Below are 20248 nucleotides of genomic sequence, written 5' to 3'. Positions count from 1 at the left end.
TCAAACCGTATCTCAGAAGTGAGGTTGCCTATTTATTTTCATTCAGTACATTTTCCAATTTAAGTGTAAATCCTTAATTGGCAATTGGGCTCAGAGTCTCCCGGTATAGCGGCCAGGTAGACGGGAGCATGTGAAGGTTGTGGGACCCAGTAGATGGGAGAGTTCCCTGGACAAACGTCACCAGAGATGCTGGGCCGAGATAAATTCCCAACTTGACCTACGATTGAACGCACCGAGTCGGACCCCGAGCAGGGGGTCCTAGGGAGGTCAACCTTCTTGAAGGATTATTGCCAAATCTTTCAATGACCGGGAGAGGGATAATACTCTAGGCCTAGCCATTCATATAAACAAAACCAACCCCTTGCTCTAGGATGGCCATAAGATCTTCATCAGCATGGATATGTCCACAGAGCTGTACCCAAAGTGCAAGAAATGCGCTGCACATTTAAGATAAGATAAGGACATAATGTTCTGTTCAGAAGAATAAGCAGCAGCCAAATTCATGGAGTGCATCGTAACAAAATATCGAGAGGGACTTGTCTTCACCTTGATTCTCGTCCAGGGGCTTTGAAAATAATCTTTTAACCCAGCTGATAGCATAATGTTTGGGAGTGCTTCCACTGTGGCCTATTTCATTTAAGCAACAGACTGCCTTGAGCTCTGGACGTTGTTCAATGTTTAGCTCTAATTCATTCCAATGCTTATCTTGTATTTTTCTTTGTATTTTACATCTACAAAGATTCTGGTACACTGGATTTAGGCGTCTACAGGCCAAATATGAAAGAGGGAAAGAAAGTGCTCCCCTTGGTGAAATAGAATAGGGTTTATTTTGAAGTCCTTACACTATATACTTAAAGGTGCCATGACATGCTGTTTTATGGATGCTTTAATATAGGTATTAGGGGGCCACTAACACAGTATTCAAAGACGTTCCCGAAATGGTGCAGAGTTACAGCCACTCCGAGCCAGTCGCACATTGAGCTTCCCCCAAATGCGCTGTTTTGGTGTCTGTAGCTATAATGCAAATGAGGAGGAGCGAGGCGGGTCAAGGAGGAGGGTGGGGGTGTGGCTCTGAGCAGCTTGCAGCCACGGTACCATGCGCTCTGTTTACAGTGGATGCATCGCAATGGCGAGGCGCACACAGCCTTTAGCCGTGTCCTGTAAATATTCTAGAACACACGGGAGTCCTGGAGCTCTATATCTAAATAATATCATATAGCCTACATAGATATCTATATCATATAATATATATTATCACGGCCAAAAGCTGTGTGAGCCGATATTATGAATCTCAAACGACCGCGTTGGGTTTTCCGATGTTCCTGGTTCTTCCACGTCCAAATCAATGTGAAGTAGACTGAACAAGGAGGAGAAGGGGATTGTTGCCGGGCCGCGCTTAGGCACCTCTGCGTTCCTGGTAGTGTTTCATCGACCAATCACGAGGTGTTTTGAAAGGCATACAGGGTTTCGCAAGGCATGCTACGAAGCACAGTCGCAAGGCATACTATGCTTTCCTTCCTTAATGGCAATTTTACCTCTCTAATTAGATTTAGCAATCATGGAGCCCCCACTTGGCTAACGTTAGTTCTATGCTACCCGTACTTACTACTAGATCTTATTTTGAAACTTCTGTTTGAGAAAATCGGGTTCGGTGTTGACAGTGAAAGTTAGTTAGTCGGTTTATAGAGTTTCCGTTGTCTGGTTATTACCGGTCATTGACCCGGGAAAAAAATGAGGAAGACCGGAATTTCTTAATGTCCCCGGTCAGAAAGACCAATGTAAATAATTCCTTGCACAATTTGAATTCTGTTTAAATATGCTACAGTGGTCATTTGTTTAGCCAATTCATGTTAAACAATGAGGGTTTTGATTGATTTTTTGTTTTTTTTGTTTCCGTTATCATTGCTTTATTGGCCTAATCTGAGGAGAAATCTATGCCATAAACAGAAATATTATAGGCCTTTATTACACGGGTCTTCTCAATGCCGTGGAATGCTCCGTTCACTTGCATGGTAGTAGTCCGGTAACTTGTCAACCCCAGCGTCTTCGGTTACTAAGCGACGTCAACGTCTTTGGCGGACTATTTCACTGCTGATCAACACTACGAATGCTGGTAACGAATAATAAATTGTAAAAAGACACACTATGTGAAGTTATTTTCCAAATAAGATTTGAAAAACTTTGGAAGTTTATTTACAACACTAATTACATGGTTTTTGAGTAGTACACTTTGACATTTTAATCCAGTTCAGCGAGAAAGGCGACGAAGAATAAGAAGGGGCGGGCCAGGCAGAGTAAGGGGAGGAGCTTACTGCAGTGTGACGACATAGGAAACCACATTCCAAATCAGCGCTCTTGAGCCTCCGTTTTTTTCAAAGGCGAGTAGAATACCTAGTGCTCGTTTTACACCGAGCGCAAGTTTTAGCCACGTGGGGACCATAGGCAGGCTAGGGGAACTCATATTTATGTTAGAAAACCTCATAAAGTGAGATTTCCATGCCATGGCACCTTTAACAAACTGGCCCAGGATTGGGCTAACAATAAGCCGCAACATATAGGCTTCTCTCAGGGAAGAAGGACGTCTTGTTCTTTTTTCTTCTCTCCTGTTATCTTTGTGATACATAAGTAGGCCTAAACATCTAAAATTGTTTTGTATTCTCTCACAAGTAACACATTAATGCTAAAATGTATTTCCATGACTATGATTACGTATGTTGGCCGTGTATGCTGCTTCACTTCATGAAGGAAACCTAGAAGGAATTGGAGCATGCAACACTTTTACCCTCAGGTGGAACTGATAAAAGCTATCCCCTGAAGGCAAAGGTTTGCACATTGAGTTTTACAGGTGCTTTCTAACACAGATTATGTTCATTCAAGGACATAATTTAGTCAGCTTTTAAAATATGTAATAAACCGAGTCCCCTACGCTGGCCATCATCACCCTCTTAAAAAGATTGATAAGGATCCGCTACTCTGCATCGAGAATGTTGACCATAAAATGATTTAAATACAGTGGCTGGATACAGTTATACAGGGTCTAATGCCCCAGAACAGAGAAGGTTCATGAGAGGTAGGTTATCCTCAGACAACCTTCAGAGATTTTGAAACGTGATTGCATAAACTCATAATGTCAACTCTCCCATGCTGCTAGCAGCAATATAATGGATGTACTAAGCCATTTCAATTCTGGTCCAGTATTCATGTCTTGGATCACACAGTTTTACAGAAAAAGCATCTGGGCTGATATCTGACCCTCTCTGTCTGGGAACAGGCACACCACAGGGATGCCCGCTGTCCCCCCCCATATTCTTACTACCATTAGATTGTTGAAGTTTATGTTGATTTTGAGAAAAATATTGAAGAGGAATAGTGGTTACAGATTGTTTGAAAACGACACTATGGCTCAGACAACTAGAGACACACGCTCTTACAATTAATGATGCTACATAGAACATACAGAAAAACTGTCTCTGTCAACTTGGTAACTTCAATGTTGGTGATGCAATCCAAAGGAAATGCAGTAATCTTCAGCAAACATTTCTGCAAATGTTTTTTTCAGGTTGCGAAAGATAGATAGGTAGATAGATAGATAGATAGATAGATAGATAGATAGATAGATTTGGTAATATCAAGCAAGTAGAAGAAGCTATTCGGTCTTAATTATTCTCTCCACAATTGCATTGACGGCTCCCTCTTACATCAACACACTCATTTTTACTATTGTGTCTAGTGTCAAATTTATAGCATCTCCTGAACCCTCCCGTTTCCTTGACCTGTCAGCCATTTTGTTTGATGTTAACGTCAATATCAGAGAGATGGTTTAGCCCATCGTAAAAGTAAAGGATCTAGGAGGATTCCGATTACAGAGCCTGTCCAATTGAGTAAGTAGATGGGTGCTGTGGTCGTCCTCTGTAGTCGAGTATGAGCTGATGTGGTCCAGAATGTCACCTCGTTCTGATTGGTCCTCCCGGCAGGCCTCCTAATGGTCCCACACAGTCCAGGAAGAAATCTCTCATTGAGCTGTGTGGCAGACGTGGTAACTGAGCGAAGACTTGACCAAGGTCATCAAAGGAATTGTGATTCGGAAAGGCTTGACTTTGATAGCGGCCCTTGGAGTTATGCTACCTTTCCAGATAACATGATCCATGGTTAGAGGGTGCAGATACAATTTGTTGTTCTTTGTTCATTCATAGGACAGGCCATGAAGTGACAAATTTAACTAGATGGTGCATTTTCTGAAAAGACTGTGATTGCATTCTCGATGGTCATGCAAACACTCATATTTTATTTGATTTTTATGCATCAGCTTAAAATATTTTTGTCAAAGTATGTCTAGATGTCAATATATATATGCATATACTTTTGTTTTCACTGTTCTGTTCCATGTGCATAAACTAACAACCAATGATTCTGTGATATCTATTTAACCCAGCAATCAGGCCGCCACTTATCATTCTGCCAAGAAAATATGTTGTTATCATTGTTCTAGGTTATAATGTACTTCGTATCGGTCGGCTGGAGTGACATGATGACATTGCTTGAGCTTTGAAGCCTGATCATATTTCCGCTCTACATTCGTTTTTCTTATGTCTGAAAGTATTGGAGAGGAAATGTAAGCTGTAATAAGCTTGTGTTTGACTTCCATCTGAAGGTTGAATTGACTTAACTAAAAATAACATGCCCTCCACTCTTCCCTTATTTTCCTTAAATGTAAAAATATATTTGTAATATATTTATTAAAATGCGTTCAGTCATGCTTTTGTTGCTATAATGAGTTGTAGCAAACTTCAAGGTATACATTTTTTTAATATGGATGACGAGAAAATTTTAAAAGGTTTTGCCGCTTAATTGCAAGGAAAAAATTTAACCTTGGGGAAGGTTGCCGTAATTTGTTGTCCTGATTCCCTTCCCTGAATTACGCGTGGCCACAGCATATTGGGCTCTTCATGTCCAATAAGGTGTGGGATTTCGTGGTCTTAAAGCCCTCTTGTAAAACATCCAGGGGGAAACAGCACACACAGCCACTTATGGCTCAGCAACCAGTTGATAGTGGCCATGTTATATCAGCACTCTTATCTGTCTGGTCTGTTAATGACGTTGGTGGTGGGCCTGAGGAGCTACTGCTGCCTGTCTAGATCTCTGACTCAATGGACCTGCGGGTGTAGATTACGTCTTGTCGTTTGTAGCGCTGTGACATTGGGCTGTGACCAGTGCCACCACTTGGTAAACACATTTGCATCAAATAATTTAGCAGACACTTTGATCCAGTGAATTACAAGTGAGGCTGAGAGCAATCAAAGTATACAGTGTCATCTGCACTGGCGTGTCCACAAAAAACTCACAGTGAGATGTGTAGACTTGGCCAGTTGTTCTGTTTATTTGGGCCGAGGTCCACCATGCTACTGGCTCCTCATCCAGGGCCACCGTCTTGGAACAGTCCTCCTTAAATGGCATCCCTGGAGGCCTAACATGAGCCTGTAATGGCTCCTAACGGCATTACAGAAAACGTTATGGGTATTTACTTTCGTTAGAAGACCTTAGGATTGATTCCTTCCCAGAACCTGGTCAATACATTCAGTGGTGTTTTTGAACACTCTGTGTTGTTGAGGAGTCCTTTGACATTCAATGATTGTGCAGTCCTGGAATACTGTAGGCTTTGTTGTCCTTGGCACGCAGAACGCCTTGGCGCCTTCTCCGGTTTCATTGACACGGAATTGTGGTGCATCATGAAGACAATGCCATTATATGTCTGCCCATTTGGCACCTAGGCACTCCTAGCATCTGCGTGTGTGTGTGGTGGTGGGGGGGGGGGGGGGGGGGGGGGGGGGGGGGGGATCATGTCATGTTGGCCTGTGAAGCCCTCTGAGAATAGAATAGTGATTTAAGCGCCGTACAATTATGTGTCTTGATTTGCACACAAAGCATTAGGACATACTCCCTCAATCATTAAGACAATTTTATAAGATCAAACCAGAGTCCTTCTGTGTTTTGTCTTGCCCCAGTATACTGGTAATCTTGGTAGTAAAGCACATTACAGATACTGAGCACCAAATATGTGTTGTTGTGTTATTGGATCATAGTGATTTAATCTGTATCGACCTGTATTGAAGTCTTTGCTTTTCTTCCTAGGTTATGCTGCCCAAAAGCTGCCTGAGTCCCAGTGAGAAAGAGAAGGGCTAAAGTCACACCGATCCAGAAGCTTACAGAACTCCATCACTTCTGCTCCTGCTGCCCCACCCCTCCATCCTGCAGAGACATGTCAGACCCAAGCCTTCCCCAGCCCAACACCCACGCGATGACGTCTGTCATCCACAGTGTAAGTTCAGCAGAACCAAACCAACCCAGACCTGGGCCAGGTCTACATTATTTAACAAAAGATAAGCAATTATTAGTAAGCTACAGTAGGGCTGGGCGATTAATCAAATTTTGATCGCGATTACGATTTTAGCGTCAAACGATCAGAAAATTAACATAATCGAGTTTTCCGATTTTTTGTTAATTATTATTTTTATATTTTTTTATTATTTTTTTATGATTTATAGAAAGGTCAGAACAGCTGGACACATATCTGTATATCATTTTAGATTGGAACATTTTCTTTTTGACCATTTTGTGTATTTTCTTAAGGCGTAATTTCAAAGTTCTGTTACAAAGTTTTTTTTGGAAGAGACATGGTGAATAAATACAACACGTTTTCAGACTCAAAGATAATCGTTTGAATAATCGTGATTTCAATATTGACCAAAATAATCGTGATTATGATTTTTCCCATAATCGAGCAGCCCTAAGCTACAGTGTATTTCACGGTAGCTACGGTATTCCATGGCAGGCCAGACCCAGGTTATTATGATGCCTGAAGCAGGCTTTGGCTAGATGGTTTGAACACATTATTTAAATGGGCTCTCCAGTCTCCAAAGCTAGTTGGATATGGCATTTAGATAACCAGTGTGGCTAGATTTGATTGGTGCATGAATCTGGTTGTTTGGATTGGTGATTGATTCTGCGCCAAACAGTAAACAACAATGGCTCGGGCTCTAAACAGTTGACTAGCATCGTGGGAAGCACTGAAATCCGTTATTATAAGATCAGATGTTCTTTATTAATCCCAGATGGAAAATGATGGAACCCTAACCCATATTGCAATCCATGCTGGCGAGCCCATTCCTGCAAATAACACAATCAAAAGTCGACATATCTCCCGACTGCCTGCTCCAGTGTTGACTGATATCCTAATGGTTGGCGTTTGGAGGAGGTTTTTGGGGGGAGGTCACTGAAACAGGAAGTCCTCTGGGTTAGGAGAGTCTTTTGTAATGCTGAGGCTCCACAGCTGTTGAGCACCACACCAGGCCTTACTGTTGCCTGCCACACTCTGTCTCCCCCTGCCCTCCTCTTGGCACACCCCCACCCCCCGCTACCATGCTGGATTTATGCTGTCTCAGCGCTCTCTTGCTAGTCTGGCATCACATTGTGTGTTTTGGTTTGTTTTTGCTGTTCCTTGTAGAAATCTGGGCTCTGTATAGCCACCGAACACACACACACACCAGACCACACACTCTGGCCCCCAGAGTAATGTGGAAGAGTGCCAAGCTGGTCAAAGGTCGTGCAGTTCACCGCCTTTCTCTTTGTTTATTTCAGTTTTGTTATTTTAAATAAATCTGAGTTTGGGACAAACTGCTGCTGCCTCGCAGACAGTGTGGTCGGGATAAGACGCTTTGTTTGTTAGGTTCAGCCGTTGAACACAGCACATGGTAGACATGAGAGGAAGAGGGCAGTGAAAGAAAGCAGCTCTCCTCCTCTGCAGGTTTCAGATTGTAGTCTTCAGATGAGTGGTTATGTTGTCTCACCGAGGTCTGTCGAGCCATCCTTCTGTCTGGAAGCAGCGACCAGACAGGAGCAGTGCATAAAAATAAATCTTCAAAAGATGTTTGACCTTTTATGGTAACGTTACAAGCAAATACATGCATACAAAAAAGACTGTACCAAACAGAATTCATTGACACAGTTGGTTAAATAATTTTAGGGTTGGTGAAGGAAGCCTATAATATAAATGCAGGTTAGGAAAGTATACAGTTATATATGTTCCAGAACGGGCCTTCGTACATGTGGATAATTATAGAACTAGAACTTACTTAACATAGAAATCTGGTATATTCTAGAACTATGGAGAGCCAGCAACTCGTGTTCCACCCAATCAGCCGGCAGCAGCTTGGATACAGGAAGTGCCAGTTTTCACTGACCTTGGCATTTTGGTTAGCATCCAGTGAGTTACTTCCTGTCTCGGCATTACTCAATCACATGGTCATCAGGGCAACCAGAGCGCTTCTCAGAGACCGGGAAGCCGACCATGAAGTGGATAATCAGCCTGATAAGTAGGACGATTTCATGTCCTCGGTTTACTGGCTTTGGAGTGACATGGAAGTCATGTCTTTGTGTCATATCATATGATGTTAATGTAAATCATCGTTATATAGGCCACTTCAAGCCTGCAAATATTGAACAACTAAATTACCTGGGGCCTGTATCTAATATTTACCAACTCAGACATCAATACGGCTCAATTGTTAATGTCTTATTAATCTCAATAGGAATGTTTGACAAAGTGACAAGAAATATTTATTTTCATTTAAGTGTCATAAATAAAAAGGTTTTGTGTAAACATGCTCCACAGAGCGCAGAGTCGATTAAACTGCATGAGAAAACTTTCCCAATCATTTATTTTGTCCCACAGCTTTCTCTGCTCTGGGTTAATAATTATCTCCTTAACAACAATGTGTATGTACTAGTTCATGCAAAGTTCAGATAACACTGTTTGGATATCTGAACATCAATCATTTGGAAATTTGGGCGATTTGCTGATTCCAAGGAAGCGACCCAGGTCACGTGACGGGAGAAAAGGGGAGGGACAGAGATGGGGTGGAGAGACTATGGCCATGGTCAACTGCTCTTATGAATAATTCCAAGGTTTCACAGAGAAAAGGCAATCCGTGTGTCTTATATTTAGCCAAGGATTGATGTGTGACAACCTGATGGATTTTCTGTACACACCGGAGGTGAGTTTGCACAGTTCCACCTTAACCAACTCCACATAGCTGAAATAGCTTTCTGATCAAGGTAAAACCCACATGGTGTAGTTGGAGCCTGCTATACCCTCTCAACCAGCTGGTGCCCTATTGGTTTGGCCTGTCAGGCATATTATTTAATAGCAATGACCTGTTTTAAGATGACTTAAAACCTTCAACATTAACCAATAATATCCTCTGATTTGTAGTTAAACTAGTAGCAGATTTGTTTAGCTGCTTACGTTCACATTTTGCCATTTAATCAACACTTTTATCAGATGTGACTTACAAGTCAGGCTGTGAACAATTTAAGTATACAATCAAGATTGGAGTGCCACAGAAAAGGTTGTGCTGTTTGTTTCAAACTACTAGTAAGTTTCAAAAGAATAGCTGGCCAAGGTCATTGCTTCTATGGTAGAAAGATACTTTCTGAATAGCTTCTGGATTCCCCAACGGAGATAAAGCTCAGTAAAGTTTGTCCTAGACTACTGGCGCTGAAACATCCAAAACCGGCAAAGCTGTTGGGTTCCAACCATGCGGTATATACCGTTGGCTCAGACCCCACCAGCGCAACACTATCTTTGTCTTCCTCTAATACATCACTGATTACTGGTAGTCATTGGCGCGATGCTGGTCGCACCTATCTTAAAGAGTAACCAGCAGCGTTTATAGTTCATATCTGCGTTACTGGTCTTGGGTGCATGCTGGTCCTTTTCTGTGTATCAAGGAGTCCAATGCTGCAGACAGCGAACCTTTACTTTGACTCATTAAACAATCTCCTTACCAGTATAGGACTTAAAATCACTGCATCACATTATCATGTAGTAGTTATGCTTTTTTTGTCATTGTTTAATCATTATTGTTGGGAAGATTTTTCATTATTGGGCGTCTCCGTTTTGTTTGAAACTGCCACAGGGTTTATCAGGCGAGTGGCATAAGTTTTTTTTTTGTTGTATTTTCTTGGATGCATCATGGTACATGGTACATGGTACAAGCCCTTTAGCTATGTCCGGAGGGAACCTGAGTAAAGCCAGATTAGGATCTTCATCCGCTCTGTCTCTCAGATCATATGACCTACAATCATTGTGTCCCTATACTTTAAGAAACCACCTCTCACAACTTGATTCCCTGACAAGACTTGTTTTCCAGGGAAAACGGATGTTGGAGCAGGAGTAGCAGGCATCAGAGTAGGATGTGTATTGATCGGTGGGAATATTTTGGCCAATCGCTCTGAGTAGTTTGATTACTTAAGCCTGTGACTGTGGTGACGAAGGATCTCGTCAACCGGTCAGTCCTGCACCACAGCAAGATAAAACGTCCACTGTGGCTGCTTCTCTGAGCTGACTGGATGTTTTGGAGGGGATGACTGACATTACCCATAAAAGTGGGCACTTGCCACCACTGACTGGTTAAACCTGCGCAGCATTTTTCTGCACGCGTCAAAGAACCCAAGCCTCCTTAGGTAGAAGAGCTGGCTGTGCCCCGTTCGGTATTTTACTCAAAGGACTTGTACGTTTGTACCACCTCAATGTCTACCACTTGAATGTTCACTGGCTGAATAGGGAGCTTAGACCTGAATAAACACCTCTGTTGAGTCCCAGTGCTGCATCATTGCCGGTTTTCTAAGTGTTTTTCTAAACGTACAAGAAGTTTGAACTTAATAGCAATCCGCCGACTTCCTCTTGATGTTGAACAATTGGCGGGGTGTGATACCTGGTTAAGATGGCCCACAGACCTGTTTTGGGGGATTGGTTATTGTAACTGCAAGACAAAAGAAGGGCTATTTGATGCTAATACCAACCCATCAGTATCTCCATTGATTAAGTCCTTAAGACCAGTAGGAGAATAGAGAGCGATGTTTTGCAGGAAGGGGGATGAACACAGGATGAAGCAATAACATATTTACCGTCTGATCATTTAACAGTGGGGGTCAGAGACAGAGATCTGGCAGGGAGGGGGATGAGGGAAGGGCAAATGCGTCCTCGCCCATTTGAACTGTTGGGTGATTAATAGATTGTTCTTCAGAATCTCCAGGGCTAGGTCACTACTGTAGCAGCGATAACGATATCTCAAGGGGCCGTAATCTCATCCCACTTTACTCTTGGACAAATCTTAATCACACAGCATAAAGTTTATAAGACGATAACTGCACAAATCTAGCCTCCCTTTACCTCCTTTTTAAAAGCCCCAGGGTCTTCATGTTGAGTGAAGTGCCACCGGTCTGTAGCCGTTTAGCTCGTCCATGAGCCCTACTTTTTAATTGAAGAAGATGTATTAGTCAGGTCAAGGTGCATTTGCCAAGTCTGTTGTTCCAAATAGACCATAGAGCCGAGACTCAATGTTCAATCGTTTACTTGTGGGCTCCTGCAGGGTACCCCAAAAACCAGCCCCATGCCGCTGCATAGTCGACTTTCATCTTGTCACTCATGTTACTCTATGTTGATCTCTGTCCCATTGAGTGTTACTCACTCCCAGTATGTCCCATTATGTTATTAATACATCACAAAACACAGTTTATCAAAACACATGACAAGGTGGGGGCGATCGGATACCTTCCAAACATTGCCGGTTTTCTAAGTTAAACATACCAAAAGTTTGAACTTAATAGCAATCCGCCGTCTTCCTCTTGATGTGAAACAATTGGCGGGGTGTGATACCTGGGTAAGATGGCCCACAGACCTGTTTTGGGGGATTGGTTATTGTAACTGCAAGACAAAAGAAGGGCTATTTGATGCTAATACCAACCCATCAGTGTCTCCATTGATTAATTCCTTAAGACCAGTAGGAGGTTAGAGAGCGATGTTTTGCAGGAAGGGGGATGAACACAGGATGAAGCAATAACATATTTACCGTCTGATCGTCTAACAGTGGGGGTCAGAGACAGAGATCTGGCAGGGAGGGGGATGAGGATTTACCGTCTGATAATTTAACGGTGGGCGTCAGAGATAGAGATCTGGCAGGGAGGGGGATGAGGGAAGGGCAAAAGCATCCTCGCCCATTTTAAATGTTAGGTGATTAATAGATTGTTCTTCAGAATCTCCAGGGCTAGGTCACTACTGTAGCAGCGATAACAATATCTCAGGGGCCGTAATCTCATCTCACTTTACTGTTGGACATATCTTAATCACACAGCATAAAGTTTATAAGACGATAACAGCACAAATCTAGCCTCCCTTTACCTCCTTTTTAAAGGCCCTTAAGATAACTTAAAGGTGCTTTCACTCTTAAACATCCGTATTCTTACCATGAAATGTACACAGTATTGAAAGCATTGTTTATATGTAGTATTTAATGAAATACAATATGTATATTGCTTTAATAATTGATTAATTAAAGATTAATTAAAGATGAATTAAGATAACGTTCCAGCCTTCCCAGTATTTGATTCCCCAGGAAGCTAGATAATAGATTAGGGCTCCGCTGATTGGCTGAGGTAAGAAAACCAAACAGGAAGAGAAATGAGAAGCGCAAACACAAAACACTTAAGTCCACCTCGCTTTTTCCTTCTTCTGAAGTCATCATACTGCTTCTAAACAGTCCATGTTCCCTTACTTTGTATGAGACCAAACATGGGCATCCATTTGGTGTCTTGAGTGTTTATAGTCGAGAAAGGAACAGGGCTCTTGTAGTATTGCATCATGGACGACGACCACACACCCTCCCTCCTCTCTCTGCTGGTGTCCCCACAGGCTGAGTCTGCAGAATGAGAGGATTGAGACCTAGCTGTCAGGGTAATCTCTCAGGTCACTTCCCTCTCACACACACTCAAACACATACTGACTCGCCCGCTCTCGTCCCCTATAGAGGACATACATTCTCTCTGTCCCTCTACTCTATCGAGGACATTCAGTCCCAGCGGGACAGATATGTACAGCTGACAGTATTTCATTTGTTATTTTTAGAAACATACTTCACAACCAACGGGCCGCTACCGAGCCCTGGACCATTGGTCATCAGCCCAAAGAGATTTAGAAATGAAGAAAGATAAATATTTCTCTTCAATTATCATTTTTACAGTCTATTTATATTGTACCAGATTGAGCCGCACAGTGAGGCACTTGGTGTCCTAAGCCCAACTAAGTTGCCCAAATTAAGTAAGTTTGAATAGACAGGTTCCCGGGCAACGACACAGCAGATAGCCATGTGCAACCAGGGGGCAGAAAGCATAGACAACAGACCGACAACAGACAACAAGGAAGGGCTTGTTGTGATGTCAACTGCAATAATCGCAAAAGCAAGTGATAGAAAAAGTTTAACATGCCATGAGGTTCACTCCCTTTAATGACACCATGCAGTCAGGATCTTAGCATCTAGGATCTGTGCATGATCTATGCAGTCAAACTATAGTGATTGATTCAGTGATATTAGGAGGACCCTACAGACAAAAATTAGCTACGTAAAATGAACTTGCAAATGAAAGACAAATCAAAACTTTCTCCTTTGGAAAAAGCTTTATCATTCCATTTTCAGGCTATACAAGGAAAAGTGTAATACAATGCAGTTTAGACATTGATAAAAATTGCTGTAGTGGCTAATGAACTTTAAGGTAACAAAGAGGTTTATTTCCCATGGTGCAGCCAGCCATATTTGTAACAAAAAACTCACGCATTGGATGCCCTTATGCACCAGAAATGAATATGTCTGAATAAAGGTATTTCAAGACCTCAAGAAGTTTCTGTTACTATGCAGTTTGTGTTTGCTAAACACAGTGCAAGGTCATCCATATATGGTCATGTCCTTGTGTATGTAATTCTCTTTCATCCCAATAAATCACATGCTCTGACATAAAAAATTAACATCTGGTGTCTCTGGCTGTCGCAGGCCGGTGGTGAGCTTGTCAAATGCCCTGGCCGTGAATATTTCACATTTGCATACTGGGCCACCGTAACATAAAGGTGGAGGATACCTGGTGTACTGTATCGGTTCTGATCTGCACAGGGTCAGATACAAACACTCTACATTAGGAAAAGTCACATGTTGCTGAAGTCCCTTGTAAGTAAAGTCACCTCTATCAGTAAAGTAAAGTCATCTGAGGGTAAAGTAAAGTCACCAGTGGGAAAAGTCCCCTGTTAGAAAAGTCAGTTAAGTCTCCTGTTAGTAAAGTCAGAGACAGAGATCTGGCAGGGAGGGGGATGAGGGAAGGGCAAATGCGTCCTCGCCCATTTGAACTGTTGGGTGATTAATAGATTGTTCTTCGGAATCTCCAGGGCTAGGTCACTACTGTAGCAGCGATAACAATATCTCAGGGGCCGTAATCTCATCTCACTTTACTGTTGGACATATCTTAATCACACAGCATAAAGTTTATAAGACGATAACTGCACAAATCTAGCCTCCCTTTACCTCCTTTTTAAAAGCTCCAGGGTCTTCATGTTGAGTGAAGTGCCACCGGTCTGTAGCCGTTTAGCTCATCCATGACCCCTACTTTTTAATTGAAGAAGTTGTATTAGTCAGGTCAAGGTGCATTTGCCAAGTCTGTTGTCCCAAATAGACCATAGAGCCAAGACTCAATGTTCAATCGTTTACTTGTGGGCTCCTGCAGGGTACCCCAAAAACCAGCCCCATGCCGCTGCATAGTCGACTTTCATCTTGTCACTCATGTTACTCTATGTTGATCTCTGTCCCATTGAGTGTTACTCACTCCCAGTATGTCCCATTATGTTATTAATACCCCAAAAACCAGCCCCATGCCGCTGCATAGTCGACTTTCTCCTGTTGAGTAAAGTCACCTGTAAGAAGTTTCCCTGTACGTAGAGTCACCTGGAGGTCAACTGTAGGGCCCCTGTTACGCTGCCTCACATGATCCCTCAGACACTACACACACTATACACATTCATGTACACATGCGCATATACGGCATACGCGTACTCATGCACACACATGCACACATATGCACACACACACTCCCTCTGCCAGCCCCACCGTGTCCCCAGGCCAGCATTGTGTCCTTCAAGGCTGATTGACCCAGAGCACAGCGGTCAATATTTGGGCTTGATGTCGCCAAGTGGAAACGCGAACGGCATGCCGAGCCGACAAATAGTGTGTTTGTTTGAACAGCTCTTGTCCTTTTCAAGCGACGTGTGTGTGTGTGTTTTCAAAGTGAGCATGAAAGAGGTGTTTATTCTGTCCAGCGTGACGGCTGATAGGGTCCTGATTACAGTGGTCACGAGGGTTTGATAAGCGCTGGTAGCTAGCACCGCCACTGGCTAGCACCGCCGCTAGCTGCTCTTAATAGAAGCGGCCTGATTCCCGCGGCACTGTTGCCATGGTAGTCAGCCGCTGACACCTTGTCATCGCCGCAAACGCTGCCCTGAATCCCGTAAGCACACACCAGCATGAGCCAGGTAAGTCGACTCGCTCACCTGCTTTGAGACAAATCGGTGAATAATGATTATTCAATTAAGGTGAATTATTGTTGATTTTGTCACTCTTTTTAATTGCTTGGTTGTTTGTCAGCCAGCTGGCAAGTCGACCAGGGCTTGTTCAACAAGTAGTGGGTTCCCCTCTCTCAAGATTTCTCACACGTCTTTCCCATGTCTGGAGATTTACTGTGAAACCCTTATCTGTGAAGCAGTTAAACTGCATGACAAAGACTGCAGTGTACAGGAGACGAGAGGGTAGTGAACAGGAGACAATCACCGTAGTGTACAGGGGCTGAGGATGGGAGTGAATAGCAGTGTAGGTGATGGGTTTTGAATGACAACTAAATAAGATAAGATAACCATTCAACAAGATGTTGAATGGTGAGATTGTGGTTTAAGGATATTAAATTTATGCCTGGGGATTTAGATTGTGTAAATAATGATGATCACTAATGTTCTCTTCTTGGATTAGATTAAATGATTCTTAAATTAAATTATTCATCCCCAAAGAGAATACATTTTTGTTACCACAGATCTTCTAAATGCTCAAACTACTTTGGTCAAACAATGGCTGTGAAAAGGGCACTTAATACCTGGACATACCCTCAAGCTCCGGTTACATCCAGCTATGCTGTTGTTTTTAGTCCAAACTGATAATCGCGTACTGGTACTCTCGCTAGGAATCCCGCTCACGGTAAAGGAGAACGTTATGGAAATGTATGAACCATGCAGCAAGGTCAGAGGTCAGCTGAGTACCTAGTTTCTAGATCTGGGCTGCGTTTGGCTTGTTAGTTTTTATGGTGAATCTAACCTTGCGTCAACATTGGATGTGTGCCCAGCAGCCCAACCTGAGCCTCTGTTCCACCCCTCTCACACTCACCTGGGTGTGTGTGTGTTTGCACGCAGGTCAAAGGTCAACCCATCCTCTCCCAGTGGGTCCTGGGAACTTTTGTGTTTTTATTGGATTTGTGATGGATGGGTTACCAAATTGGAAAAGCATTCGTTTTCTTGTCTTTAATCTATGGACAATATGCCAGGTTACTTAACACCTGCTCCACATACCGCTAGCCTTTATTTTGCTAGGAAATTCCCCATGTTATGGAAAAACCCCATGAGGTTGTTTGCACATACCTGACCCCAAAGCGTCAACATGTGAAGTTAAGGGGTTAGCCGAGACAGCTATAGGGGGCTGTATGTGATACCCCAGCTCGACCACCGGGGGTCGATGGTCCAGAAGCCCCCCTCACCTCGAATGGACAGGGGGAGGAGACAAGAAGGGAGGAGTGGAGAGCAGAGCAGAGGCGCTGAAAGCAGTGGAGGGCAGGAGAGTGCAGTGCTCCCACCCACCACCAGGGGAGAGTTCAGTATGGAGACCAGGTCTTGGGTTTCCTGAGAACGCTCTCGTCGGGGGTGGTGGGGGTTAGATTAGGTTACCGTGGCGATGCCCCTCCCTGCGTCTGCCGCAGAAGGGGGTCATAGCTAGCGCCAAGGGCAACGTGCAGTATCCAAGGTAACGGGGCTAGCGGACGTGCTGGTTGGGAATGAATCTACCTGCTCTCCTCTTCCTCCTCCCCTCCATCTCTTGTACAAATAAGAAGCTGAGCTGCATGCTACAGGGCTACACTGCAAGGCTTGGGCAGGATAGTCTTGTGGTGAAGGTTGTGGGTTCGATCCCCAGTGTCTGCAGTCTAACCTGTAGTCATCCTAGAGCAAGATGACCACTAACCCCTTCCAGCTCCTAAATGACATGTGTCTCAATGCATGGATGGATGCTTTGGATAAAAGCATCAGTTAAATGACAATTGTATACGAAATAGATCTATGTCAAACCCCCTTCTCTCTTTTCTTGGTCACATATTTCTGGCATCAATAAAAAAAGAGCTTTTGATGAAAGCATGCACGTTTTGCGTTAAACGGGGCTGATTTGACAGTCATGTCACAGCACCATATGACCCGCTGCGCGCTGCGGTGGGAGATTCCCTGCAGCGCAGCGCCCTCTAGTGGCGGTGCATGTGAACTGCACACTCCCACTATTACAGAGCTTTCAAGGGAGAATGAGGTTGTCTGTCCCGAATGAGATGCTTTTAACACAATTTCTTTCCATTTATTATATGAGATATTATTATATATACAATTACATAAACATTTTATATATAATAAAAAACAGAACAAGGTATTTATTGAGATTTAAATAAATGTAGTTAAATGTATTGTGTGTCACTGTTTGTTCTCTGCAGCCCGAGGCCCCTACCTCCTCTTCCTCCTCCTCAATCCGCGCGGCCCCTCGGGCCGAGGAAGAGGAGGATGAAGACGACCTGAACAAGGCCCTGGGCGTCCAGCGTTTCCAGCAGATCTTGAGCCCTTCCTCCGTTGTCCCCGACGACCAGCACCGCAACTACCACGAGGAGGACATCCTAAGTAAGTTTGTGTGTGTGTGTGTGTGTGTGTGTGTGTGTGTGTGTGTGTGTGTGTGTGTGTGTGTGTGTGTGTGTGTGTGTGTGTGACAGCCACGTTCAGAAAGTCCACTACAGCCTTGCAGTCAACCATCTTGATATCAGTCCAACTTTGAGTATATTATTTATATTTCATGCAAAATTACATATTACAAAGTTCTTAACAACCGAAAAAACGAGGACAAGAAATAAGATCTGCTTATATATGAGGGCATCACTCACAAAATAATCGGACACATAGTACATTTGAGAGTTGTATTAATCTGACACCCAGATTTATATTGAGGGCATCAGAGAGCTCAAACCCATAACGTTTGTTTTTAAGATGGCCGCCGCCATAGTTCCCGTGCCCCTACTAACCGATGCGGCCCCCTCAGGGAGACTGAATAGCCTCAGTCCCCTCGTGCTCCTGCTGTGTTCTCCGTCTCAGTTCTGCCCCAGTGAAGCGTGTCCGCCGCTGTGCTGCGTGGGTCTGAACCGCGCTGTGTGTGTGTGTGTGTGTGTGTGTGTGTGTGTGTGTGTGTGTGTGTGTGTGTGTGTGTGTGTGTGTGTGTGTGTGTGTGTGTGTGTGTGTGTGTGTGTGTGTGTGTGTGTGCGTTTCTCCCCCAGACCACCGCCACTCCTCGCACCACATCCACCGGCCGCTGTCCAAGCTGCCGCCCGACGGCCGCAGGAAGAAGAGCAGCAAGAAGAGGAAGAAGGAGCGCGACCACAGGGGCAGCGCCGCCGGGGGGGCGCCCATCGAAGAGGGCGAGGATGACGAGGAGGAGGAGGAGGAGGGGCTCGAGAGCCACACCTCCCAGTCGGAGACGGAGGGGCCCCAGGACGTGCAGGTAACCCCCCCTCACCGGGACCCCTCACCCCTCATTAACTCATACTACTATACCATTACTATACTAATATTTTAATATTCATTTCATACTATAACCATAGCTATTATACTATAACAGTAATATTATACTATTACTATAAGTATTTATTTACTAGTATTATTTGCTTTTCCTTTCATACATAACGATAACTATAATTCTATATGTATTATATTACTGTACTATTATACTATTACTATTATACTTTATATTTTCCCAGGAATGCATCCCAAACCTCACTATCTGTGTCTTTAGACTAAGCATCTCTTTTACCCCTGACCCCTGTGTTGTGGTTTGACCCATGACCTCTCTGCTCCTGTAGCGTTGACCCCCCAGGGTGACAGGGTGTTGGTATGTGGTGAAGCCCCTGACACACACACTAACAGAACGGGTCTCTGTGAGCATATTTTCCTCTCTGAATATTTCATCGGCCTCTCGGTCAGTCAGCTCTCAGGTTGCAGTGACGATATTAGCCTAATAGGGATGGGGGGGGGGTCAGTGTACATTAGGGTGCACCACTCCCAGCCCAGAGGTACTGGGTGGGTACCATCAACATTGTCCACAGCTTAACCTGTAGTCATGCTAACCCGTGCCCTAACTTCTAATAAATGAGATGGATCTGAATTTATGTTGATCCACTTTGGATCAAAGTATCAGAACTAAGTCTGTCCATATGCTAAATGTAACTATTTAAAACATATGCTCCTCATTTCCAACCATGCTTCTGTTGTATGTATGTTCAGTGTATTAGTTTACCATAAACCTGAACCACTCAGATAAACAATACTCTATGTATTGTTTATTTTATTCACTGCAGCTGTTATTCAGCTGAATAAAGCTCCTTCCTCTATTTCATCATATCCTCATCATGCAAAATACTGTTTTCGCATCATTTTCTAGTTCAAGTCCTACCTTATTTCCCGTTAATAGCCCCCCAAAAATGAGTACCTTACATCTCATTGATCCAAGGGGGGACATTTTTTACGTTTTACAATTGCCCTGCTCTAGAAGAATTAAAATAGAATGCATTTAGGTGCTAATTCTTATTCTTGAATGATTTTATGTACCACTCACCTTCCTCCATCACCAAGCCACACCCACACCAGTCCCACTCACACCAAGCCACACCCACACCAGTCCCACTCACACCAAGCCACACCCACACCAGTCCCACTCACACCAAGCCACACCCACACCAGTCCCACTCACACCAAGCCACACCCACACCAGTCCCACTCACACCAAGCCACACCCACACCAGTCCCACTCACACCAAGCCACACCCACACCAGTCCCACTCACACCAAGCCACACCCACACCAGTCCCACTCACACCAAGCCACACCCACACCAGTCCCACTCACACCAAGCCACGCCCACACCAGTCCCACTCACACCAAGCCACACCCACACCAGTCCCACTCACACCAAGCCACACCCACACCAGTCCCACTCACACCAAGCCACACCCACACCAGTCCCACTCACACCAAGCCACACCCACA

At 43.9% G+C, this 20248-nt stretch overlaps 1 protein-coding gene across 7 annotated transcripts in view; it reads left to right on the top strand.

Annotated features, from left to right (window-relative positions):
* LOC130377154 (anion exchange protein 2-like) overlaps positions 1 to 20248 on the top strand; it is a 49865-nt gene that overhangs the window by 12821 nt on the left and 16796 nt on the right. For 5 of the 7 annotated variants that reach the window (XM_056584149.1, XM_056584148.1, XM_056584154.1 and 2 more), the window contains 3 exons: positions 6130 to 6316; positions 17659 to 17839; positions 18484 to 18707. In XM_056584149.1, the coding sequence (XP_056440124.1) occupies positions 6257 to 6316; positions 17659 to 17839; positions 18484 to 18707 (465 nt within the window). In that variant the 5' untranslated portion in view covers positions 6130 to 6256. Of the gene's footprint in view, positions 1 to 6129; positions 6317 to 6341; positions 9051 to 12018; positions 15404 to 17658; positions 17840 to 18483; positions 18708 to 20248 lie in introns of those variants that run through there. The other 2 variants (XM_056584151.1, XM_056584152.1) reach the window with 2 other exon arrangements.

Source organism: Gadus chalcogrammus, chromosome 23, assembly GCF_026213295.1.
Source record: "Gadus chalcogrammus isolate NIFS_2021 chromosome 23, NIFS_Gcha_1.0, whole genome shotgun sequence".
Lineage (NCBI taxonomy): Eukaryota > Metazoa > Chordata > Actinopteri > Gadiformes > Gadidae > Gadus > Gadus chalcogrammus.
The sequence above is the reverse complement of the archived record's forward strand: the minus strand, read 5'-3'. Positions and strand labels throughout refer to the sequence as shown.